The 26,986-nt window shown below is 37.1% G+C and overlaps 2 protein-coding genes across 10 annotated transcripts in view; both read right to left on the reverse strand.

Moving 5' to 3' along the window:
- LOC107563182 (glycosyltransferase-like domain-containing protein 1) overlaps positions 1-18,548 on the reverse strand; it is a 48,691-nt gene extending 30,143 nt beyond the window's left edge. For 4 of the 5 annotated variants that reach the window (XM_016247984.1, XM_016247985.1, XM_016247982.1 and 1 more), the window contains exons 1-4: positions 18,462-18,548; positions 7,616-7,815; positions 3,109-3,276; positions 813-986 (exon numbers count right to left, since the gene is read on the reverse strand). In XM_016247984.1, coding sequence (XP_016103470.1) covers positions 813-986; positions 3,109-3,276; positions 7,616-7,809 — 536 coding nt within the window. In that variant the 5' untranslated portion in view covers positions 7,810-7,815; positions 18,462-18,548. Of the gene's footprint in view, positions 1-812; positions 987-3,108; positions 3,277-7,615; positions 7,845-18,461 lie in introns of all 5 variants that reach the window. The other variant, XM_016247986.1, reaches the window with a different exon arrangement.
- A 1,789-nt stretch (positions 18,549-20,337) lies between these two features.
- The window catches only part of LOC107563183 (zinc finger E-box-binding homeobox 2-like), a 62,730-nt gene continuing 56,081 nt past the window's right edge, over positions 20,338-26,986 (reverse strand). For 4 of the 5 annotated variants that reach the window (XM_016247991.1, XM_016247989.1, XM_016247988.1 and 1 more), the window contains 3 exons: positions 24,833-26,799; positions 24,177-24,357; positions 20,338-22,434 (listed from right to left, as the gene is read on the reverse strand). In XM_016247991.1, the coding sequence (XP_016103477.1) occupies positions 21,830-22,434; positions 24,177-24,357; positions 24,833-26,799 (2,753 nt within the window). In that variant the 3' untranslated portion in view covers positions 20,338-21,829. The remainder of the gene's footprint in view (positions 22,435-24,176; positions 24,358-24,832; positions 26,800-26,986) is intronic. The other variant, XM_016247992.1, reaches the window with a different exon arrangement.

Here is a 26,986-nt window from a genome sequence, read left to right on the forward strand (position 1 = left end):
AAGTGTTTCTAAAGTGGGGGGGGGGGGGGGGAGAAGAGTAGCAGTGTGCTCAGAGCCCCAAATAAAAGCAAAAATCAATTCAGGGAGACCACAAGGACATCAAGCATGTCTGAGTGTACTGCATTTTAAATATGTACTTTTAGTTGGTTATGTCTTCTAATCAAGCAATTTTAAAAGGAGAGATTTTATTTTAAATAGCAAAACATTTTATTTATGTCATGGTAACTAAATAAAACGCAATGTATAATTAATGGTCACAGCGTGAAAAGTTAGTATACTGTAGCTACAGTTTCTTGCATCCAAATGAGCAAAAGTTTCTGAAAATTATTTTTGGAAACATGGTGGATTTTAATAACCTGGTTAATAAAACTCTATTTTAATTTCTGTTTGATTTGCTGACATTCAAGGCAGATGCCATGCCTTGAGTAAAAATCCTCACTAATTTTCATACTGCATCATTGGTTTCTCAGCCACACAAAAATCAAACACAAATACCTACATCATCCACAGTCAAACAGACTATAACACAAAGAAATCGCTTCCTGTCCCAGTGGGCATGTTGTGTATGTTCGTGCATCTGCGCCCGAGCATGAGCACGTATCTGTAGCAGGAGCGTGTCAAGTGATCCACACAGGATATTAAAGCTGTCTATTCTAATCACTTTCTTACACAACTTTGCCCACTCGCCATTAAACACGCTTGCATACATGATCAGCTTTTGGGGGCAGATTAAGACTGAACTCGCTAGCACATTTTTTAATTAGTGGGGGAGAGATCCCTAGAAGACTGTGGTGAGGGATATAAGGACAGACCTTGTGACATCGGGAAAGCGAATTGGGAAGTGGAGGACGCAGCACTTGGGCCGGATGAGCTGGTCCAGATCTTTGGGCCGATGGTCAGGCATGGTCTTCATGAAGGTGGAGATGGAGGAGAGGAAGGACTCCATGTTGAATGAAGAGTTGAACGCCACCACATCCGCAACCAGGCTGGGAAAACATTTAACATAACACTTTGTCATTTAAGATAACGAAGAAAGAAAAATACTGACAAACAAAGCCACAAAATGTCAAAGTGTCACAATAATGCTTCTTAATTAATTCTCAAAAATGAGCGTTATTAAAAACAGCATATGTTTTGAAAAGCAAACTTCAATCGCATATAAAAAAGAACCGCTTAGCAGACATCTACAGTAACTAGTCCCTTTTAATATCTAATACATGTTGATTAGAATCCACAGACACAAACACACCATGTTTTTAAATGGCACACTGATTAACCCCAATTTACAGAATCAATCACTGCATTGCGCTCAATTAGAGAGTGAATTAGAGGAGCCGAGCGCTTTTTTGTGTTACTGTTCTGCCACGTTAATAAAGTTGAGCAAGCAAAGGGCCTTTGAATTATTGACATGATACTCTGACAGACAACAATCACAATGTATTCCAATTAGAGCTCTTAAAACCCTTTCTTTCAAGCATAAAGATTGATTATGACATTAGGCTTTAAAACAGCCAGTTCTTAAGAATTAGAGTGGCATTATACGAGCCCATAATTAACCAATCACATCATGCCAAGTAACGCGCATGATAAACTATTCTGTCTCAGACTACTGTCTCTCTTGTGAATTAAAATCCAGTCTGGTACAGAAATGGTACTTGTTATACACAGACTGTACTGACATTTTAACATACGTTAAGATGATTTCTGAAAATCAAAACCTGGGAAATTTCTAGTTCAATTAAAATTTTTAATGTTAAAATTTGAATTTTGTTTGTGTATTTTGATCATGGTTAATGTAGAAATTATATGAAGTATGACATATCATACACTGACATACTACTGCCATAGTAGTCGTGGCCTAATGGTTAGAGAGTCGGACTTGTAACCCGAAGGTTTGGCAGGAATTGTCGGTGGGGGGAGTGAATAACCAGTGCTCTCTTCCACTCTCAATACCACGACTGAGGTGAGACCCTTGAGCAAGGCACTGAACCCCCAACTGCTGCCCAATATGGCTACCCACTGCTCCGGGGGTGTGTGCGTGTGTGTGTGTTCACTACTGTGTGTGTGTGCACTTGGATGGGTTAAATGCAGAGCACAAATTCAGAGTATGGGTCACCACTATTCCACACGTCACTTCACTTTCACTTACAATTTAGTCAACTATGCACACTTATGAACAGTAAACCTACATATAGTTTTTTTTTTGTTTTTTAGAGTAATTCACGGCACTTTGTTATACTTATCGTCGAAAAAAATAAATAAAACTGAAATCCAGCACATTAGATACATCTGGTAACCCTAACATATGTTCTTCTTCCCAGGGTACTTTTGTAAAGTTTGTCAGAATCTGCTGTTACCATGAGAGGATCTGGTTGTAGCCATATTGGAAGTCTCTTTCTTGGCTCTTGCGAACTGGATAAACCAACTGGTTCTCATGGAAGTAGAGGACCTTCTTAAGACGGGTGAGATCAGGCCGCAGGGCTACAAGTTCAGCAAGACTGAGAACGGAGCTGGTAAACAAAACCCTGTAAGACAGAGAAAGGAAAAAAAAACAGATAAAAAAAAGGAACCATTAGTTTGCTGACTGCAACGGCATTACTTGAATATCAATGCTCTCTAACAGGCCCAAGCACTGATACTCATTGTAATAAAAATTGTTCTGACCACTAGAACCTGCTGCAGCATGTGAAAAAAAAATAAATCAGAATATATATATATGTATATGTATATGTATATATATATATGTATATATATATACAGTGGGGAAAAAAAGTATTTAGTCAGCCACCAATTGTGCAAGTTCTCCCACTTAAAAAGATGCACTTGGATGGGTTAAATGCAGAGCACAAATTCAGAGTATGGGTCACCACTATTCCACACGTCACTTCACTTTCACTTACAATTTAGTCAACTATGCACACTTATGAACAGTAAACCTACATATAGTTTTTTTTTTGTTTTTTAGAGTAATTCACGGCACTTTGTTATACTTATCGTCGAAAAAAATAAATAAAACTGAAATCCAGCACATTAGATACATCTGGTAACCCTAACATATGTTCTTCTTCCCAGGGTACTTTTGTAAAGTTTGTCAGAATCTGCTGTTACCATGAGAGGATCTGGTTGTAGCCATATTGGAAGTCTCTTTCTTGGCTCTTGCGAACTGGATAAACCAACTGGTTCTCATGGAAGTAGAGGACCTTCTTAAGACGGGTGAGATCAGGCCGCAGGGCTACAAGTTCAGCAAGACTGAGAACGGAGCTGGTAAACAAAACCCTGTAAGACAGAGAAAGGAAAAAAAAACAGATAAAAAAAAGGAACCATTAGTTTGCTGACTGCAACGGCATTACTTGAATATCAATGCTCTCTAACAGGCCCAAGCACTGATACTCATTGTAATAAAAATTGTTCTGACCACTAGAACCTGCTGCAGCATGTGAAAAAAAAATAAATCAGAATATATATATATGTATATGTATATGTATATATATATATGTATATATATATACAGTGGGGAAAAAAAGTATTTAGTCAGCCACCAATTGTGCAAGTTCTCCCACTTAAAAAGATGAGAGAGGCCTGTAATTTTCATCATAGGTATACCTCAACTATGAGAGACAAAATGAGAAAAAAAATCCAGAAAAATCACATTATAGGATTTTTAAAGAATTTATTTGCAAATTATGGTGGAAAATAAGTATTTGGTCAATAACAAAATTTTATCTCAATACTTTGTTATATACCCTTTGTTGGCAATGACAGAGGTCAAACGTTTTCTGTAAGTCTTCACAAGGTTTATACACACACTACATATACACTATATATAGACTGTTTAACAATTAATTGTTAAATAATCATGTTTGGAATTGAAAAACAAATTTTCCTGTTTGGATAAAGATTTGATGCTAAACAGCTGACCATGTGTGATTTTGGTATGCAGAAAGATTCAAATTGCTTTCCTGAAAAACAAAACTGTTCTTAAGATACTTTCTTTCAAAACACAAACTGTGCTGGCCCCAACCTTTTTAGTGGTAATGTATATGCTAAATATAACTAACAATAAAAAAGTTGTCTTTTTTAAATGCATAAAAACTGCAGCTATAGCTGAGGATGCCAGCGACAAAGTAAAAAATGAAATCCTAGATCTACAAATGAAAAAAATACATCATCTGAAACACAAGAGGACACAGAAATCTCTGCAAATTCCATGCAGAGTGAAACATTATTGAGGTTAATGAACACTCTTTTAAAATGTTATATAAACAAGTAGAGGACCATTGAAGATTTTACCCTTGTATGTGCTAAGAGCCATGGGACAAGAGCTTTGAAGTTCAGTTCTAGTCTCACTAAATGAACCCAGCCTCCTCTTCTAAGCCCCCACCGCCTGTCATTCTACAGCCGCCTGTCACATCACTCTTTGATGTGGGGAGCCTGTGGCCTTGCAACCATGACTCTGTCGCTGTCAGAAGTGTCCCTTTTATGCTAATCTACAACCAGCTCCCCCTAACCAATTCTTAATCTTAACTATACGAAAAACCAATCACACTGCTTTTAGATCAGAGTGAAGGGGCAGCTTCTACCATCCCCTTCCCCTGTAACTGTGTGGCAGGATTACGTCTCTATTCCTCAACTCCATCAGGACGAGTGCCGAACGGCACCTCCCAAATCCTCGCTCGCACACAACTCTGAAATCAAACCAGATGATGGAAGTTACTATTTTTAGTCTTGCTTTCCTGCTTGAAATTGTCAAGTGGAATGCATCCAATACTAATGAAACAGGAAGGCTTACTTTGGCTCCCTTTGAACTGGAGGTGAGGACAGACACTCCAGTCTGGTGCATCTTTTTAGGTCAGTCGGGTTGATGTGGTTGCTAAAGCAATTATTCAGACGGTTAACGTATTGGTCGTATAGACCTTAATGAGCAATTTCAGGGCCAACCAAAGGCAAAAACTAAATCTGACTCATCTATTTCAATGGAAAGTACTAGTCTCATCTCAATGTAATACACTCGATAGATATAATCTTCATCCAAAGTGTGTAAACAGAAGCCATTGTTGGCTCCCCTTAAAATGTGAAGTAACCGTAACTGTCGCCCACACCTAAATTTTTCAGTGCAAATTATTAACCGTAACCAAACCAGACATTTTGGCTCTGTGAGAACCTGTAAGATAAGAGACACAGTGGGTGGGCACGCTGATCTGTGCTGAGTCAGGTTTGTAACTGCATCATCAAAGGTGACAATCTGCAAAAGCAAGCATTGCTCTTGGCGAACTTTAGTACCTTTTCATTATTACTGTATGTTTGACAAGCATGAATGAAGTAGGAGATGAACATTTTGCCCATCCCTATTTACTGAAACTGACCACATTCAAATATTCTTACAATATTTGCCTGTGTCATAAGGGAAAGTTGCAAATGGTGTGACAGTTGATACAGGTTTTGAAGTTGCGTTCAGGTCATTGACACGTGAAGGGTTATGACTGTGCATATTTGATACCTGACTTTAGGAATGAAATGCATGTTTTGACTTTTGCTTAACTTCGAGTGCAGTGAGATGAGATTGCAGCTGAAGGAATGCTCAGGGTTTTCCCCACCCACCTGCGGTTTCTCCGTCCCTTAAAAGGAAGCAAGAAAGTCCCCAATCGGATCCTAGTCTCTAAACGTGTTTGTGTCCTTGTTTATGCAGTTTTAGAAGCTCTATCTGAACCAATACTTCACAGAGTTCCACTAAGTGATATAAGGAAACAAGTGTATCATCTATCCATGGAGTGCACTATGTGTACAGGCACACTTATTCTAATTTTAAAATATCATTGTGAAATTAAAATATTTTGATTCTGGTAATAATAAGGTTTGATTTGTTAAGATTAACTAATGCATTAGGTATCATGACCTAACAATGAGCAATACTTTTACAGTATTTATTAATCTAAATGTATGTAGAACTTCAACATAAACGAATACATTTTCACATTTCAAGTTGTATAAATGAACATTAGCTGCATTTTGAACAAACATGAATTTATAAACAATAGTATATTTATAAGCTAACATTAATAATTTAGATGAATAAATGCTGGTTAATAAAAAAACTGTTCTTCATTGTTAGTTTATGATATCTGATGAGAACCAATAAGACCAAATTGAACCTTATTATAAAGTTTTACTCAAGTTTCCATGCTGAATATAATACAGGCAGCTATAATTAAACTACTTTCATCCAGCTCAGCGTTGGTGTTAATTTTGTATCACCTATTTAATCTAGAGGTTATATAGTGACTGATCAAACTGTGTACCCAAATATACCAGTAACACCTTGACAAACTTGGCGAACTTTTGATGACATTTTAAAAAGACGACAATAGCTAGATACATTTCAGTAGAAAGTAGGAAAATTATCTAAATCCACAGTCAAACATACACCATCAGCACAAGTATTAAATTATCATTAATTAGTAAAAAATCTTAGGTCAAAATATATGACATTCCTATCCTGATTACATTTCTCAGAGAACCCCAGAAAAAAAAAAAAAGATGAAATTTGCTCTATAATTCTTTAGTAAGGTTGTACAAGAAATGCAGAAATGTGTTACATTCAGACAGGATTTAAAATTCTGAAAAGTCTTTGGTATTTGTGTGCATGTAAGTCTTGCTTCTGCAAGTTTGGTTATACTGTATAGTGACAATATCCTCAGCCATGCTTTGTAGTAATGAGGAAACCACAGCTACATGGCTTTTAAGTATGGGACTGGTAGGGTGACAAATGTTTGACATATGAGGTACAATAGAACAGAGTAAGTCAGTTAGTGCACTGATTATACATAACCTGACAACATTTAAGGTCATGCAAATGTCTAAAATTGTGTTCTTTAATCTGGTGAATGACCAATGAAATGAATACATGTTTATGTCTAAAACTGTGCAAATAATTAGTATATTATTTATAATATTTATCTCATGTATATATACACACTACCAGTCAAAAGTTTTTAAACAGTAAGATTTGTAATGTTTTTTTAAAGAATTCTCTTCTGCTCACCAAGCCTGTATTTATTTGATCCAAAATACACCAAAGCAGTAATATTGTGAAATATTTTTACTATTTAAAATGACTGCTTTCTATTTGAATATATTTTAAAATTTTATTTATTCCTGTGATTTCAAAACTGATTTTTTAGCATCATTACTCCAGTCTTCAGTGTCACACGATCCTTCAGAAATCATTCTAAAATACAAATACAATACAAAATAAAAAAATGTCATTTTGGAATTTCTGTGGTTTAATGTTATATTGTTGTTCATGTACGTTCATGATGAAATTATTTTATTGTTGTAATTAATTTATAGCATTAACAAGATGACCGGTTGAATTCATTTTGGGAGCAATGACTGATTGAATGTATTTTTAGTCCAGTGCCTGCATATAAGATTAGTATTGACCAAGTTCAGAGGCTGTCATATGTGGATCAACTTACTATGTTGTGTATTTTCAACAGTTTCAATATGAAAAATAACTTTTATATTGATTCAATGGATTTATTGCATTTTGAAAACAACTTTTACAAAACAAACTCTTCATATATATATATATATATATATAGAGTCCTATACTGACCTGTACGAGGAACTTGCTGGAACTGCCTGCATGAAGTACAGAGCAGACGTTCTGGCCCTCCAGTGCCATTTCTTTGCAGGCAGAGTGAAGCTTACACAGTCTTCAACACTTTCCTTGAGAAGATCAACCAGCTGTTTGTGGGAACCACCATAGAACGCCTCCAGCAAGAGCACACTCATGGATGCAAGTCCCATCCAAACCTGAAATTTAGTGTGAAAGCACGCTATTACTGTAGAGTTAAAAAAAAAAAAAAGACAAACAAAAAACATCACATTTCAATGACTCACATTAAAGAAAAGAAGAACGTAATAACCTATGATTAATAACCACATACTGGAGAGGGTGTTAATAATAATCGCACTGGCAAAATTTGCCCACGTACAGTACTTTCCAAATCACCTAGAATTTCATTATATATAGTATGTGTCATAGTTAAGTCATAGCTAGAGTGCATAATGAGTTAGGCAGCAAAAAACATTTTTTACAAAAAACAAATTTACTTCTCAATTTGATTGTTGTTTTGAAAACTTAAGATTCCAGGGTGAAATTAAATAAAAGCGACTTTACTAATTTAACTCGCTTCTTCAATAAGATGGCAATGACCAAAATAGTGAAGGTTTTACAGTATCAAGCTACTTTGTCCCACAAGAAGCATGTAGCTAGCATGTAGTGACAAAATATGTACTGAATCAAGCACATAGACAAACTGCAGAATTAACTAATGCTATCATCAAAAGCTCTTCCTCAAGTGGCATTGGGAAGTCTGATTCATTTTACTGAATTGGTTCATTTGGACACAGAAAAAAAAAAAGATGAAATTACCCAAGTTCCTACCCAGCATTTTAGGTCTTCTTTTCAATGGCATTTAGCTAAATGCTGCTGTTTCCGACTGTTGTATAAATCAGGGTGTTTTTTTATGCGAGTGAGTCATTCATTCAGAAACCCCTTGCTGTTCATGTGCCAGATAAATCCAGCATATTTGTGTAAATAAACTGCAATGCCAGTTATGCATAAGTTTGCAGTTATGCATAGCTTGAACGTAGTTAGCAACTTGTAGTAGCTAACAACTTTTTAAATACCTATATAAAGTACCTTTATGTAGTTATAGCTTACAGCTAAATTAAAAATTTTTAAAGTAGCTTGCTGAACACTGAATAAATTTGACGCTCTGAGATGGCACTCAAGACACTTCAAAATGACAATAATTTGTTTGTATGAATTTAAGTGGTATCTTAAGTGGTGGTCGTTGACCATGCTTTTTTTCCAAGTCTAAACACCCATGTGATAAACACTGCTGAGCAAAGCACTTCATAGCAAGAAGAACTGTGAAAACGAATCAAAACTTCACAACAGGGAACTGGAAAAGTAACAACTTAAGTAGGTTCAAGCGTCTAACCTAAAAGCCTGGGGTTTTCCAATCGCTCGGATGTACTGAGTGGGATTTTCTCACACAATGATTTACCTCTACCCTTTTACCTCAGAGCCTCTATTTTACACAGGTAAGGCGTGAAAAGCATTCGACCTCAAGCTGGAGAGGAAAGTGAGGGGTTAATGTTGCCTCGTTCAGCCCCCCACACAGTTCAAGCGAAAGGGAAACCCCACAGTGTCCGACCTCACAATTAAAAGCAGCACCATCATGCCTGTCTATGGATGCTGAGTCAATGCTCAACTGCATTCAAAAGGCTCATCTGTGTAAGCATTTACTCCTTTGAATCAATGGGTTGCCATAAAACAACACCATAACAGAAGAGTGGGGGATTCAATTTCTACTGATTAAGACAAAATACCTTTGAAGGCGGCATGAAAAATTACATTTACATGCCAAAAACTATTATAAATAACAAGCTAACATTTTGCCAAGTCATGACCAGTGTTGGGGAAAGTTACTTTTAAAAGTAATGCATTACACTATTGCGTTACTCCGTTACTTTTATGGAAAGTAATGTTACATGTTATGTTTATCTAAAATCATTTTTGCTTATTAGTTTGGTTGAATTGGATCAATGAAGGTCAGCAGCAAAGACACTGGTTAATAAATTGAGATTAAATGCATAAAGTATATTTGTGTTATTTAACACAGGGGTTAAAGCAAAAAAAAATATTTTGACTGAAAATGTTTCCTCAGCCAAACCCCATTCCACAGCCATACCTGACACACACCCAGTTTAAGAGCATTTTTTTCTTATAATTAGGAGCACTTGTCCTCCTAATTAAAAAATTTAGGAGCACCTTCTGATCAATAATAAAAAATTCTGATCAAAAATTAGCCTTCCTAATATGAGGTGACATTTGACAAAGTGATTTACAGGGGCATTTTCTTTTTACCTTTGTAATGGCATTTTTCTAATTTTATTAAATGTATGCAGTGTTTCCTAGGATTTTTTTCCAGCTGTTGTGGCAGGACTATTTCTCATGGACCACGCCCCCTCCTCTCCCTACCCAAGAATCATGTGCACTCAGAATTGAATTTATTTTAACTAAAAAAGACAAGTAAATAGTAAATAATAAAATAATAATAAATAAACTAACGACAATCAATAGCACAAACAAAAACAAGATACAAATTAAATTAACAGTACAATATTTTTTTTTCAGTTAGGTCTAACTATAATCTATTCAACTGTAAAATAACACTGGTTAGTCTTCACTGTATAATGGAGGTTTATTTAGGCTGTTGTCTCTTTAAGACCTCATGCATGGATCTAATATACTGTTACACATGGCTCTGTGCTTACTTTTCTTTTTAGGAGCTCTTGTCCTCCTAATTTAAAAATTTTAGGAGCACCTTCTGATTAATAATCAAAATTTCTGATAAAAAATTTGCCTTCCTAATACGAGGTGATATTTGACTCCTTAAAGTGACTTACAGGGGTATTTTCTTTTTACCTTTGTAATGGCATCATTTTCATCCATGTCACATTCAAAAATTTATGTTTATAAGCTTTTTAAAATTTATATTTAAAACAATATAATAAGAAGTAGAATAAGACAAATAAGTTACCAATCATATGAAATTAGTATTAATAAAACATAAATTTTTGTACTAGAAGTGGCACAGAAGAACACAAAAGTGGCTTGTAGGTACATTTTCAGACGTTTAATGAGGCTCAGAAGTGGCATGAGTGCAATTAAATTCATACATTCATGTGGAGATTAATGTTTTAAAGGGGAAATGTGTAATATTTACATCGATCTATTGACAGAAATGCAATATAATATACATAACTATGTTTTCAGAGGTGTATAAAGACCTTACTTAATGAACCGTTGTTTTTATTACCTTAGATTGTGCAATTTATATCTACATACACCGCGGGTCCCTTTACATGGAAGTCGCCACCATGCTTCTACAGTAGCCCTAAACGGACAAACAGCTCTATACAGCGCGTTTCGTCACTTTGTTGTTCTTGCGAATAAAACACTGACACAATGATGAACAAGTACATTAATATTCGCAATAACATTGATTTATTAAATAATTAAGTAAATATAATTCCTTATCTCATTGCTCTCTGCTGTCTTTACCGATGACATCTTAGTCCTGTATCGGCCACCTCTCTAAAAGGAGGGGTGAGTGGGGGACTGAGCCGTTGGTTGCAATTTGCAACCTCACCGCTAGATGCCGCTAAAATTTACACACTGCACCTTTAAATATACAATTTTGAACACAGAAATATTAAATGATTTAAATAACTGAAATGAAATGCTAAAAAATGAAACTAAATCCGCCAGCGGTGGTGGCAAGTCACAAATTGTATCACTGAATCATTCATTCAATTGATTCGTTCGAACGGCTGATTCATTCAGGAATGAAGCAAGTGACTGTCTTTATGAATGGGTAATCATGAATCACTGACTCACTAGATTTGTTCAAAAACACACTTTCCTTGAATGAATTAAACACCGCTGTGTTTGCTTTTAGAGATGCAGCGGCTGAGCGGTTACTATATTTGGAACTAAATTCGTTGAAGAAATAGAGCAAAATCAGGCACTACTTGTTTATTGAACTGTTGTATTAAATCAACATAAAGTTTGCAAACTCCCTTAATAACTATTAAAAGTTGTCACTCTCCTTATCGCGATCTGTGGGTGCACAGAAAATGAGAGCGCGCGAGTGAGTTCTAAAGACTCAACAGCACGTGCAAATGATATGTTCCGTCATCTGTCATCGTGTTATAAGCGCGGAACCTGCGGGAATGAGTACAATTGTTATTAATAGCCACAATCCCGCGCCGAAATTCAAGTTCTGCTCTGTGTTCTCTGCTAATATCCCGATTGTGAATGATGCGAACGGCATCACTATGTTGTCACTGAGAAGCTGCAGCCGTGGCGGGGATGATTTTCGGCAGAACAACAACAATGCGCTAAATGTTTCTTTTCCCCTCATTTTTTCCAATTGACGGAAATCTGTCGTAGACTTGCTGCAATTAATGCCGAGTTCACACTGCACGATTTTAGCCCGATTTTTCACTCGCCGACAGGTTTTGCGAAATCACCGATAAATGTCTGAAATCGGAGGTAAATCGGTGCTCGTTCACGCGAGTGAAAATCACGCAGTGTGAATTATCAAAGATGAGATCTGAGGGAATCGCCGATATAGTCGTTCAGTGTGAAACCAACAGTGATGCGACATCTTTGAAAATAGTGCAGTGTGAACTCGGCATAATGGAAATCCGTCGTAGCGACGGAGAACTTTAATCCCTGTTAACATATGTAATTATTGCAGGTTTGCCTCATATTCTGAGTTTGCATTTCACTGTTTTTATTCATTTTTAGGAATACTGAATCTGTTTTTGTGCAAGTGTGATGAGTAAATGCATGTTCACATTAGTCTAGGACTAAAGTAACATCATGTTCACACAGCGCACACAACGCCTGATTTTTCTCAACATGAGGACAGGAGAGCTCTTAGTCAATACATGGGAAAACAAAGTAACTGGCGTTACTTATTTGAAAAATTAACTCAGATATTTCCTTGTAAATTAAAAAGCAATGCATTACTTTATTAGTCTTTTGAAAAAAAGTAATCTGATTATGTATCTCACGTTACTTGTAATGTGTTACCCCCAACACTGGTCATGACCATATAAAAAATAAAAGAACAGAATACAACGGCATACTATAAAATGTTAAAACTATTTAAACTGCATATTACTCATATAAATACATTCAAAAGAAGTCTGATGAAATTAATTTACACTTCATTAAACCTGTAAATCAATCAGAAGCAATATAAATATAGATCTTTATAACAGTACAGTATACTACTTACATAAAATGGATATAAATATCAGTTGTCACTGTAGGTTTTTTGAATTATAATAAAAAGGCCTTTTACTTTCTAAAAAAGTACTATCAATGAGACAGCATAAGGTATGTAGAAGATTGCACACAACAGGTTTTTTTTAGCAATGTTTTGGTCATGTTGACAATTTGTTGATAAGAGCGCTTAGCAATCTGCAGATATGACACAGTAGGGTTAACATACATACGTTTGTTTACACATATGTTTACCTAGAGAATTTACCATAGTTATTCCTTCCTCTTTTCTCACAGAAAAACATACTTTTCCCCTGAAGAGACAGTCCGTTATCTAATCTGCATTATTCCAGATAAAATACAGGATTTCCTTCGGCTCTTGAAATACTGGGGAAGAGGCAGCTTTAGAGAGACACTGCCTCAGAGTGTGTAAAAAAACTGGGATGCAGCTGATACATCCGCAGGGGCAGTGCATGAGGACATCATATCAAGCGCCAGTACCAATCCTGATGATTAAACCCATCAGTAAAACTGACTCTACCAATGGCACCAATAAGTGCCAGTACAGGGGGGCAGATAGCATGGCACTGCCCAGTGACAAGCACCCAGAAACATGGCGCATTGGAGCGTGTGAGCCAACTCTCAACACCTCATTTTAACAGCCTCTAGCCATCCGTGGATGTCTTGAGTGTGTATGCGTGTGTGAATGTGTGTGTGCCATCACCCGCGATGGACTCTGACAGGGCAGGAGAAGGCCTTAAAGTGATGTGGTCTTTCTGGAGGGCTAATTCAGCCAGAATGAAACATCCGATTATGTACTCCCACACAGCAGACCAAAGCCACGGCTGATCACTTGAAATTAGACTCGAGCGATACAAGGAAACAACATGAGGTCGAGCCTTGACCGTGCTGCATCTGAATCTGTATTCAAAGTAAAACAATAACAAAATAAGCTGGACTATTACAATGATGCACGCATACGGATCAGTGACGTGAAGCTCATCTTTTCCATTATCTATTAATTTATTTAAAAATACAATTCATACATACAATGACTTGACTAAACCTATTTTATGGCCAGCATGTTTTTAATTTCTAATTAAAATTAATTCGATTTTATGCATAAAGTCAAAAATCGGCGATTCAACTGTCATGAAAATATAAGAGTCATAACTGTCATAATATTATATTATATTTGTTATATTATATTTATACTATTATATTATATTTACAAAAAAACTTTTGTAAAAATATTATGTGGTGCAAATTAATGAAAATGAATAATTTGTGTGTGTTTAATTTTACCTTAAAAAATGCTAAAAATGATATTAATAAAAACTATTATAATATACCCACCCATATTGGTAACACTTTATTTTAAGGACCTAACCTCATTATTAACTAGCTGCTTATTAGAGTGCATATTACTAGCATATTGGCTGTTTATTACTACTTATAAAGCACATATTAATGCCTTATTCTGGATGACCATATTTTAGATCCCTTAATCCTACCCAAAACCTACACTTAACAACTACATTACTAACTATTAATAAGCAGTAAATTAGGAGTTTATTGAGGGAAGACTCTTAATTAATAGTGAATATGTGTTCCCTATTCTAAAGTGTTACCCACATATTCAAGAAAAAATGAACAATAAGAGTACATTTCTAAGAATCTGTGTGTAGAGATGTTTCCTTTATCGCAGACACTATTATTTCTTATTGACCCATGTACCACTGAGGTGCTCATTTTGAAAGTCAAAGGAGTCAAGTCACGATAGATGAGAGTTGGTAGACACGTTTTGTAATGAAGTGCACAACAGGAGCTGCAGTACACACCGTATCAACACAATTTATTTCCACTACAGCTTGTCGCTCAAATTCAAAAAGCGAAACCTATACACAGAGAGAAAAAATATTAGTGCCATCACATAATGTCTGGGTCACAAATGAGTGGGCAAACTGTGGAGCTCTTTCAAAGTTCACTGTGTTCATAAATTCAGACGCTGGGCCGTCTCCGTAGCTAGCACTTGCCAAAGTGCAGTTGATGTTTGTTGTATGTGCTATTCTATCATGTTTAAGCACTCCAAGGCAAAAAAGAGATCAGATGATTTCGTATTTTATAAACAAATATTGTACCCTGGAAATACCATGGTTATTATACTACACTGCCTAAGATGTGAAAACTTTTACTTTACATGTCCTAATGGTTTACCTCAAACAGAATGAGGTAAAATACAAGAAAAGGCTAATTAAGAAAAAACCGAACTTCCGTTTCATTTTAATTTACTGAATACGAGTAAAACATTTTCATCAGCTCAAGCAGCATGAAATAAATGTGTCAAAAAAAAGAAGCTTTTCTGCAATGATATTGTTTAACAAACTGGTCTAATGAATGTTGCCAACACACATTCTTCAACCTCCAGACAGTCTCTGCTGAACTGAGTGGCATCCCAATCAACTAAAACACTATTAAGCTTTGTAAAATGATAGTCATTTGTTTCTGAAACCTTTTAACTCGAAGTGCTCAGACTGACACTGACACTTTCAGAAGGTTCACAACACGCACCGAGGGCACAAAGTACTATTCATAAATGCCTTTGATCTCACGTTAGAAAAGGAGAGGAAGTTCACATTTTCCACGAATTAAATTTTCAGACCATCCAAGTGTCTGTTCTGTCTTTTAATAGAGTGAGCCGTGTCCTCATTCACCTCGTCAGAGGCTTTGTGTTAACGGTAATCATTAAAGGAAAGGAAGCTGCTCAGTAATTACATGCTAGCGCTTACATACTAATCACTGCACACTCGGCTGACGGAGATGAAGAGAGCCAAGCACCAGGCACTGTGATCATGTGCCATGAATTGAAGAGTTTAACCTGATTCTTTATCATTTATGGGTGACAATTAGGTGTCAGACTACAGCATTCTGAATTAGACTATGGCTTGATATAATAAGACAAAAGCTTAACGCTTGATTCCTGAACAGGTCATTTGAAAGAAAATTTCCTCCAGATTTCACAAAGGGCTAATTTCAAGCGTCTAGTACAGGAAAATTGTACTATGAAAGATTTAATAAGATGGCAGAATATGGCCTCTATCACAGACATGGGAGGCATGAAGCTGATCAAATAAAGTTCAAAAGAGCCTTGTTTAAACTATCAAGACACACACAAAAAAAATCAATAGAAATAAATTATTTTCAAGTTAAATAAATTTAAAATTTAGCGACAGTGCTACCTCAAACAGGCAAAATATCACTGGATTTGTGGATGGCATTATTTCAAAAGGTATTAGCTATATGCCCTGCATTTGGAAAATATCCCAATGCTGACTTTGTCTTTTCGTCATTATCGAGAATTACAATTTCGAACAGTAAAATCAAATCCTCATATATACGGTTTACTGGAATGGGTTAGCATCTTACCAAAAGTCCCCACATTTCAAATTAGCGTTCCATGTCTATGTATTTCCATTTGTGGGTAAGAGATGCTTCCTGCTTAAAGTATAATACAACGCACAGGTTCTCCTTCATTTATGGGTCATATACTGTAACACGCATAATTCCATACCAAACAGAAATTACTTGAATATCTCTTCCTCGGTCACTGAATTAAGCAAAACAGACCTATCAAGTAAGTAAACAGATCAAAATAATAACAGTAAAATAAAGGCACAAATTGCTGCCTATAGTTTTGTCTTCCAAAATTACAGCACACGGAAAGTAAAATAATAGGCTAGTCTGAAATGTTTAAAAGTACGTCTATGTCCATTTTCTCTCTTCAATACGACAATAGGGATCAAACAAAATGCATAAACTAGTGACAACAATCTCAAGACCAGCATTGTGACATTTCAAGGTTGCATATTTCCTCTCTCCGACTCATTTCTAGCAAAACACAGCTGGTCCAGCTGAAACCATGCGAATTAAGATCTGAAGCAACTGCTCTGTATCATATTGCAGCATTTACAGCAAAGGCTGTGATATTCAGGACCATATTGATGGATCTAAATAAAAAAAAGCACTACTGGAATATTTGAATGCATTAGATTTTGTGTTAACTCTCATTTGTATCACTTATCTGCATGTATTTTATTTGTCCACTCCACTATTGTTAACATTTCTTTGACCACTGATTAATAATATAATATAATAATTCTGGAAATCTTTTTTTAATGTGTTCCTTATTTCAGCTAAAAATCTGACTGCTGTTTGAAGACAGAAGAAAATCTTGATTTTATTCAGAAAATAAAAAAGCACTAAGAAGCTAAAGCCACACTTTAAAATGTCATAATTTCAGTGCAGTAATAAAAATAATAAAAACCAACTGGAGGCAATTTCTCATTTTTTGTCGATGTATGAAAACTGTTCTTCTCAAGTATAGTAGAGTAACCACAGGTGCAATTCATCACAGTAACTGAACTAAACTGTAATGTTTGACAAACAGAAAGTCTCTATATACTATTTTTGAATTGAATATCTATAGTTTAATCATTTCAAATCTAATAAACGTATTTGTGTGAAATACTTTGCTTGCAAAGTGTGCTTTATGCAAGCCTTGAAAATCTCACTTGGTTTGATATGATGTTATTTAATGCAAACAGTGTTCAAATACCATTTGGGCCACTGTATGCGAAAGCTGTAAAGTTGCATTCATACAAAAGACTACTCTTTAGTTTTATTTTTTTTAGTTTAGATCTTATTTTCCTTAGTTTTATATTTATTTATTTATTTATTACATGAATTTGCATAACAGACACAGCAATAAGAACCAATTAACTTCAACATTTCAGTCATTCTTGAGAAGTGGGACAAAACAGGGTGCAAAATTGAAAAAATAAGATGGTGTTGACATATCATGGCTGTGACACAGGAAATATTAACATTAGGACTTAAAATATTCTAAAACTAAAACTTAGCAGAGCCTGTCTGACACTGCTGTACTCTGCAGAGGTGAACTGTGGCAAGGGGGTCCTTTAGAGTGACAGCTGCCCCTGATATTCCCTGATTTTATTACATTTTATTGAATGTCTGACGGTGTTGACAAAAAGTGGGGACGCAACTTTAAAATCTTATGAAACATGCATGTGTCATTAAAAAAACAACCTTGCTTTGATAGGAGATATTATTAAGTGTTGCTTTTGATAAAACAAGCTCCTTTTCATCATTAAAAAAAACATTTTATCCATTTTATTGCATATGAATGATTGAACCCTTCGCTGTGGACACACTGTTTTAGATGTAGTGAGAAGACATTAAGAAACATAGATTTGGTATAATAATGAGAAAATTAAATTGAAGGTGATAAATACATTCTATTATTAATCCATCGTGACATTTAAAAATTGTATTTTTTTTTTTTTTTTAAACCTAATAGCGGTTACCCTTGCTGGACCGGTTTTGTCCCATGTCTCAAGAATGACTGATTTGTTTTGCAGAAAAGAAACATTTCGATGACTGCACAACCGCATATATCCATGTTTGCCTTCAGTTGATCGATAGATCAGCAGAAGCACTCGTAGCTAGGTTTTAAGCCAGTTAAGCAGGCAGAAACAAACATACATTCGCGTGTTTAATTCAGTCTTACCTCTTCCTGAAAGACGCAGCGCGTTTACGTCATGACGTCACTGTGCGTGAGCACGCTCTCCTCCAGCGCTGTACCGTGAAGTCGTTTGCAGGCGACGTCATGATGTGCTTCGTAGTGTGAACTGTGCTGACGACGTGGGACAGCTTTTGTTAAATTCACTATGAATTAATCGTTTTAATAAGTAGTTTTAATTTATAATATAAACATATTTTGTTGATAGTAACACATTTTTATATAAATAAATGAATGTTTATGCTGGAAAACCCATGTCATATCAGCTTAAGCCGGGTTTTGAAACATGGTAGGCGGTTTGTGGTCCAAGGTGGTCTACTAATTCTAACTTGCTTGATCAAGGTCTAAAAGGTCGATCTCTGACCCACAAGCTAAAACCTGTCATTTGAAGGTGGAATTTGTTCATGTGCTTACTGAGAGCAGTTATATGTGAAAGCTTAGCCATGATGTCAGACAACTGATTTCCTAATTATTATCTTCAATCATTCATAAATCTTTTGTATTCATCCTTTTAAACTTATTGATTGATAAGAGTGGTGCTAATACTACAGTAAGTGAACACATTTAGTAGTAGTAACTATAACTGCGGTACAAATGTTGGTTATATATACAGTGGGTACGGAAAGTATTCAGACCCCCTTAAATTTTTCACTCTTTGTTATATTGCAGCCATTTGCTAAAATCATTTAAGTTATTTTTTTTTCCTCATTAATGTACACACAGCACCCCATATTGACAGAAAAACACAGAATTGTTGACATTTTTGCAGATTTATTAAAAAAGAAAAACTGAAATATCAAAATATATTTTTTAATAATTGTCATAAATGTACTGGGTCATTTATTTATTTGAATGTGTGTTTAATATGTGCTTTGTGTGCTGATGTCAGTTTAGGTAAAGTACAGTGTGGTCAACAGCACTTACAACGGTTCCTTCAGATAATTACCTGAATGGAAACAACTACAGCTACAGTCTCAGACCAGATCAATTATTATATTTAACTGAATTTAATCTGCATGTTATAGTTACCATATTGTATCATGGAAAGTGTCTCAAACATTAACATTCAGTGTCAGAACATATACACATTTAAGTGGTTTTCCCACTTATGCATTTATTTTCCAAACTATACCCATCAAAATTTGGACAGCAGAGAAAATGTGTATTGCAGAAGGATGTAGCTTATGTATAAGTACTATGCAGTTCAATTTAATAGTGCTCTTTTATACAGTAACCTTAGCTTCTAAAATGTAATGGACTGTACATCTCCCTGCGGGAGAAAAGTATCTTGAATAGTTCCTTGAAAATTAAACTTGAGATGAGTATGTGAGCTGAGAAAATTAGCAAGGTCATGGTTAATGGAACTCCTTAGAGTTCCAACTTCGAGACTTCACAGCCAGTTTGGCAGCCTGCAGCTGATGTTAATTTAGCGCAACCCAACATCATTCAACTTCAAAGAGACTAATAGAAGGCTATCATACTGTGAGAGACTTTGATAAGGTGGATTATATTGCTATGTGTAATCCACATCAAAAGGTAAAGGTTCCAGTAATTAATTAAATGATAGCAAAGAAAATGATACCAGGGAATATTCAAATCTGATGTTTGATAGCTATTTTTCTCCAGTTTATGGAGATGATTTATAATATGGATGTCACTACTTATCATACACACACACACACACACATACACACACACACATGCATACATTATATCAAAGATACTAAACTGCCAACTATTTTTTTTTTCTTGGCTATATGGGAATGATTATTTTGCATTAAAAATAAATTAAAAGTGTCCATATCTGTCAGATTGTGCGGAAATTTAAGTGACTTGATAAGTGAGATGTTACACAGGATTTCAAAATTAAATTGGGCTACATTTATTCGAGCAAGGTCATTTTCAAGAGAAATTACAAATTAAAAATTAAATTATACTTCAACAGACATTTCAAAAAATCCCAACAACCACAGCCCCCCTTTATTTCTTTAGCTAAAAAAGGGAAAAAAGGAAAAACAAATAAGATGAATAAAGTGGAATTTTTCCTTTCAGTCAAAAATACAGTGTTTTCACAATATTGTATCAAAAGTTCCCAAATTATAGATTATCCTTCATCAGGTAAGTGTAGTATGAAGAGCAATTCACAGCAATCACTCCAGATACAATAAATGCTCTCTTTACGTAAAATTTGCTCCACTGGTAAGGATCCTTATTTACTAAAATATATCTATATCAAGGAACTATAATACTGTACACTACAGTATGAAATAAATATAATTAGGAAATATAAAATGAGTCACATAAATAAAATGGCAGTTTAAAATAAAAATGAATTTTGTATTGAACAAAACAAAACAAATCAAGATAATACTGACAGATGATCTTTAGAAAATACAGAAAATTGCACAAACAATATGTAAACTAAACAACTGCAGTCTAGATATACTAATACTGACGTAGGTATTTCAAACGACAAGGTGAAATATTTCATTTAATACTAAAGCAGGTGCAAAGAGAACTCTAGTTGACTTCGCTTTATACTGTACAAGGATGGCACTTGCAGAAAACACAGGTGAAAGGGTTTGCATATAAGGCTTTTCTCGAACGAAAAAAACACAGGCGTTGTGATGTCGCCTCATACAATGAGCCTTCGTCATTACAGTTACCCAAACTCTTTCCATCCACCCCTGGCCAATTTTAAGACTTTGTATGTTTAAGAATCATATAGGTATTATTTCGTTAAAGTCGCTTCATAAAAAAGCCATGGTGAGACACCAAAACTTGAATGCCTGGTCAGGAAAAGAAAGGTAAAACCAAGGGTATCACAGTAAGTGATAATGAAATATAACACTGACACACTACTGCATCTTCAAACGCAGTATAAGTACATATAGGCAATCCTTTTTTACCTAAGAGATTTTTTGTTCATTTTATTTTATTTTATTTTTTTTTCCTTTTATCTAACACTTTTTTTTCAGAGTGCAATTTCAAGGCTTGTGCTACGACCACAATGAAACACAGGAGTTACATGGAAATCAGAACCGCACAGCTTTCTGGCTGAAAACGCTGTACATTTTAAAAACCTTTCTTTTATTTTTATTCTGACAATCGTATTTTTGCATAATATGGATTCCTTCATGTTCCAGCCTAGTTTCTGATGCCTGATTTCGGAGTTCCACTCTTTATATCGATGAGTGCAAGCCTCAGGCACACGCTCAGATAACCAAGACGTGGCAGTGTGGTACAAATGAGAATCTGGCTCAAAGTCCCTCCAAAAGGGCGGAAGAAGGGTGCGATGCAAGCTTGAGGGAAAAAGAAAACAAATAATACAGGAAGCTTATTCCAAATTGCAGTAGTTAATCAGCATCCTCATTCTCGCCATCAGGATTTCTTTTGCTTGCCAATTTCCCCTCTTCCGAGCTCTCGTCCTCTGTCCCTCCCTTTACTTCGCTCTCTTTCTCATCTTTTGCTGTTCCATCAGGGCTCCGAGTGTCAAATCTCTGCCCCTCTGTCTCCATTTCCTCTTCTTCAACCAACCTTGTCTCTTGCCTGTCAGTCACTTCCGGATATGCCTCTTCTGCCTCCCTGGTCCCACCCTCAGTTCCATCTCTCAAGATGGTGTTTTCTCGTGTGATGTCCTCGGTCTGGTCCTCTGGATCTGAAAAGCCAAGGGGTCCAAGGCCTTGAAGGTAAGCCCGACGCATGAGGAGCTCCGTGGGCTCCAGGGGTCCACCATTGTCATGGCTATCTTGTTTGGCAGCCTCTCGCTCCTCTGCCTCCCGTTTGCAGTAGGAATATCGGTGGTTCATGTGCTGCGAGTAAGAGCCAGAGTGGGAGAAGCGCTTGCCACATTTGTCGCACTGGTAAGGTTTCTCGCCTGAATGTAGGCGTGAGTGCTCGATGAGGTGGTGCTTGTGTTTGAAGGCCTTCTTGCAAATCTGGCACTGGTGAGGCCGCTTTCCTGCAGAGACACAAAGAGAGAGGAGCCAACAGGTTAGCATAGCATCCATAACATCTTAAACCCATAAAAAAACATTTGAAAATTCTGTATGTGGAGGATGCACAAATTTCAAATATATTTCAATAAATTGTTTGGATTATTGTCAAATGTAAGGTCGGGCTGTGCAAAAAATCGAATGAGATTTTCATGCGCATCTCGTCAGTAAAGCCGGCATTTACTACACAGAGCCGTAGTTCACTGACAAGCTACACAAAATCGCGTTCATAATCGGCAATGATTCGTCTGCGATGTTGAACGCGATTTGCGTAGCTTGTCAGTGAACTACGGCTCTGTGTTTGAAAAACGCATTCGATTTTTTGCACAGCCCTAATGTAAGGTAAAACATATTTAGTACAATTTACTAAGACACATCTTTCAAGTAACCACACATATCCCTCCTTACGTGTACCTCATGATTGAATTACATTAAAAAACATAATATTTTTCTTCTTGTTTGGGATTAGAATGGGGTAAAAAACAATCCTGACTGAAAACCCCTTCATATCGAGCAGTGACAAACCCTACCGGTTTATTTTAGATGTTACCAAAACAGTGCAGGGAGGTAAGGGCGAAGCCACAGTCTTGTCCTATGGTGCTATTCTGAGGCTGTCTGTGACTGTTCTGAATGCAGCCAAGAAGATCAGGTGATTATCGCTCCATGCCGCACAAGGTGAAAGTGAGGCAGTCAGCATCCCTGACAGAGTTTATGACATCATGTCTCAGGATTCGAAAATGCTTAGATAAGACATCTGCCTCGTGATGCCTTGTGTAATGCATACACCAAACACCTCACCTCCCGCACACCTTCCTCTTTTGCCAACTTGGATCACATTGTCTACTCTCAGAAAATAGGAAATTAATTCTACTCTAATCAGTGAAGTAGGAGGGACTTGCCATTTGGCATTCAGTCATTCCACCAGTAACATACTTGCCAGAAAAACCCACACACTCACCATCAGCACCAAGCACATGAACAGATGTACTATATTATTGGCCATGAATAGTCCTTGCATGCCTGCAACACCTTCCATAGCAGTCATACTTGAGATGGTCCCCTTCCCCACCTCCCCTCATCAAGTTCAAAAATAGACGAGACGGCAGATTCCTCTCTATGCATTCCGACCAAAGAATGTAAGTAAGGATGATGCAAACGTGTGAAAGAGAGGAGTCCCCCAGGAGGGTAGGTCACATTGTGGTGTAGATATGTCTCGCACACATCAGGCTGTCACACACCTGGCATAGCCCGCCATGCTGACTTGCCAACAAAACTGTACTGACAATGTGTCTCCATATAGACTGGTGGTCCAAATGCTCAATTTAAAAGCTGTATGCGATTTTTTGTTTTGTGGTTCATTGTACAAAACACATATATGAGAAACTGTTGTGTGTGCGTTTGCAAATGTAAAGTGGTAACTATTTTTATACATTTTAGCTGGATTGTAAATTTCATTGGTGTCACCTGCTAATTTTGAAATATTTCCCCTTTGAGCCTGTCAAAAGGAAGAAAATGTTACACCTTTGTCATGGCTTTGAAATGTACAACAAAAATATGGCAATGGACAGAAAAAAACGTAGGTATGAAAAAAAATTAAAGCAGGAAAGGAATGAAAGAAACAAGAAAAAAACACAATGTGGTAAAAGGGGATTACTTGGAGGGGGGATGGACGAGGGTAAAAAAAAAGAGTTGTCTAAATGTGATATACCTGTGTGCTCATATTTGTGTCTTAGGAGGGAACTGGTCTTCTGGAATGTTTTGTCGCACAAGTCACACGCGTACATACCACTTTCAGTCTTCTTAATCTTCTTCCGGGCGAGAAGCGACTCGCTGTCTGTCAGGTCCTCTAGTCCTGACAGATAGTCCCCTGCGCTGTCCAGTAGCTCCCCCTGCAAAATAAATTGATTTTAGACACTTTTGACACAATTCTAACCTGCCACAAATCCTAATCCTAACCTGCCACCTCAGAAGAGACAGCCCCTGCCCCATGTTTGATCCCAAGTCTGGACGGAGCTTATCTCTGTAACCTGTATAAGGCCTTTATCACCAGAAGATGTCTCAAAAAGGGGGACATGTGGCTTGACTTACATGGGTTCTCTGAGCTTAGTAAACAAAGAAGTATGAATTAATTTATGTAAGGAAATTCTGTAGACAACATTTTAGGAAGCAATAACCTTTGATAATTTATAGACATTTGTATTAATTTATTAATTAATTTATTTTAGTTATTTAAATAAATTACACTTTGGCAAAAAGCACAATAACACTAATTTTAATGTGCTTCATCACAATTTTTTTTAAAGTTAAGGAAAAATAAGAATACACTAGGAATTATTTTTCCTGATACCAAAACATTTAATTTACCTGAAAGCCTGGTTTCCGCTGGTACTTCCGACGTTGCTGCATTTCAGCAAAAGTGGCTGCCCCAGCTGCGTAAGTATAAGCCATAGGTGGAAGGAAACTCATGGGATCCAACCCTGGGTAAGGCCTGAGTCCCGGGATGCTGGCTTGAGCTGTAGACATGAAAGTAGGAGGAGGGAATGCTCCATGTGGCGGAAGCGAGGTGTACATGTGCCCCCCACCAAAAGGGTGTATGCTAAAGATGGGGCTTGAGCTTTTCTCTAGCTGATTTTCATTGCTCAAACTGTTGGGTCCATTGAACTCCTTCTTGATGTGGGCCAAATTTAAAGGCTCTGTTCCTGGTTCACGTGCAGAGGAGTTGATAGTGTGGTCAACAGAAAAACCATTCGGTTTTGGCCTCCTTTCTGTCTTGGAAAATTGTTTCGGCAAAGACAAGTCCAGTGGTTCCCCATGGGCATCCTCAGAAGCGAGGCTGTTAGGAGTGTATGAACTGCTATGCGAGTGTTTGGATGATGATGAGAGATTCAAAGGTGAGGGTGTCTCACCTCTCAAGTGGTCCACAGTTTCAAGTGGCTTTTCATTGGTCTGCCTGATGCCTGTAAACTGATACAGTTTGGACAACTTGTGCCCTGAATCCCCATTGGTGATGGCTTGGATCTCTGCTGTCGAGTCGCCATATTGGCTCTGAGAAACAGGTGACCGGGCAAATGCTGACTCCCTGCTCAAGCCGTGGTTGATCTCTCCATTTTGCTCAGGTGGAGGAGATCTTTTCCTAGAGAAGCTATGGTGAGATTGAGCTTTCCATTGCACAAATGAATCCTTCACAAACTTCTGAGGAAGACCCACTGCCAGGGAGATCTTCCTCAATTCCTCTGAGTTGGGCTCAGTGTTCATGGCAAAGTAGGCTTTCAGTACTGACATGTGATCCTTGTAGGGGTTGAGTGGGCTGGTGGCATTCCTCTCAAGGGATGAGGGGATCACACCAGTATGCTGCTCTGAGCCGAAAAGCCCCCTGCGGCCAGTTGGTACAGTATCATTAGGTTTGAGGACAGCCTTGATCTCCTCATTCATCTTGCAGAGATAGCGCTCATGTTGATGTAATGGAATAGGGCCAGAAAACGTCTCCTTGCAATACTGACAAGAGAATGGTTCATACTGTGCATGCCTCTCCTGTGCTTTATCTTCAGATAGAAGATCCATGGCATGGCTGGATCTTTCTTTTTTTATATCTACGGGCCGTCTCTTAGAATCTTCTGTTAAACTCTGGAGACACGCTTTGGCTTCATTGACTTTTTCCAGTGTGTAGTCAATGATGGTCTTGGTGGGACTGTTGTGACCAACGCCAAGGAAGTCTTGCTGGGAGGCCAGTACCCGATTCTGCTCCTCCATCTGGGAGCCTAATTCCTTCATGTATGCTCTGAGCTTAGAGATCTCTTCAGGGTTGCCATCCATTTTCTGCCGGCAAACTGTGTTGTCCACAATCTGAAGAACCTTCTGAACCTCACTCATGTTGTTGATGAACGCTGGATAGCTTAAAAGATGAGAATCCGACCCAATGCCCAGATGTTGCTGGGAGTTCTGAGATGAACCGTGCATCCCTGGAGGACTACCTCCATGACCATTGCCATTGAGAAAGGCTCCTGACCCACCATATTCTTGTTGAGAAGCGATCATAAGACGGTATTCATTGAAGTCCATGGACTCTGACTTGATGTCTGGGTGAGCAGATGGGTCTTGGAGGCTCATGGACCTGCCGTTCTCCAGTTTGTGACGGAGCTGAGCTAAGGCAGGACTGCCAGGGGATGATGCAGCAGAGTTTGGAGATGAGCCAGGCTTGCTGTTGATTCCATGGCGTACCCGTCCATTAATAGAGATAAGGCCAATGCACTTCTTGCTACTTATGTGGGAGCTGTAGGAGCCAGAGTGGGAGAAGCGCTTCTTGCAGTTGGAGCACTCATATGGCTTTTCACCTTAAAAAAAAAATTTTTTTTTAAGAAAAAAAAACAACTTTAATTATTCAAATACAAAAATAAAATAATTTCCCTTTACATATTTTACACATTAAGTTAGAATTACATTAAACTTCTTTCCCCATCCCATCATTCAACTTAATGACTGATAGGATGATGAGATCCTACAATAAAAAATAATTCTTGC

Source organism: Sinocyclocheilus grahami, unplaced genomic scaffold, assembly GCF_001515645.1.
Source record: "Sinocyclocheilus grahami isolate Dianchi unplaced genomic scaffold, SAMN03320097.WGS_v1.1 scaffold860.1, whole genome shotgun sequence".
In the NCBI taxonomy this organism is placed as follows: Eukaryota; Metazoa; Chordata; class Actinopteri; order Cypriniformes; family Cyprinidae; genus Sinocyclocheilus; species Sinocyclocheilus grahami.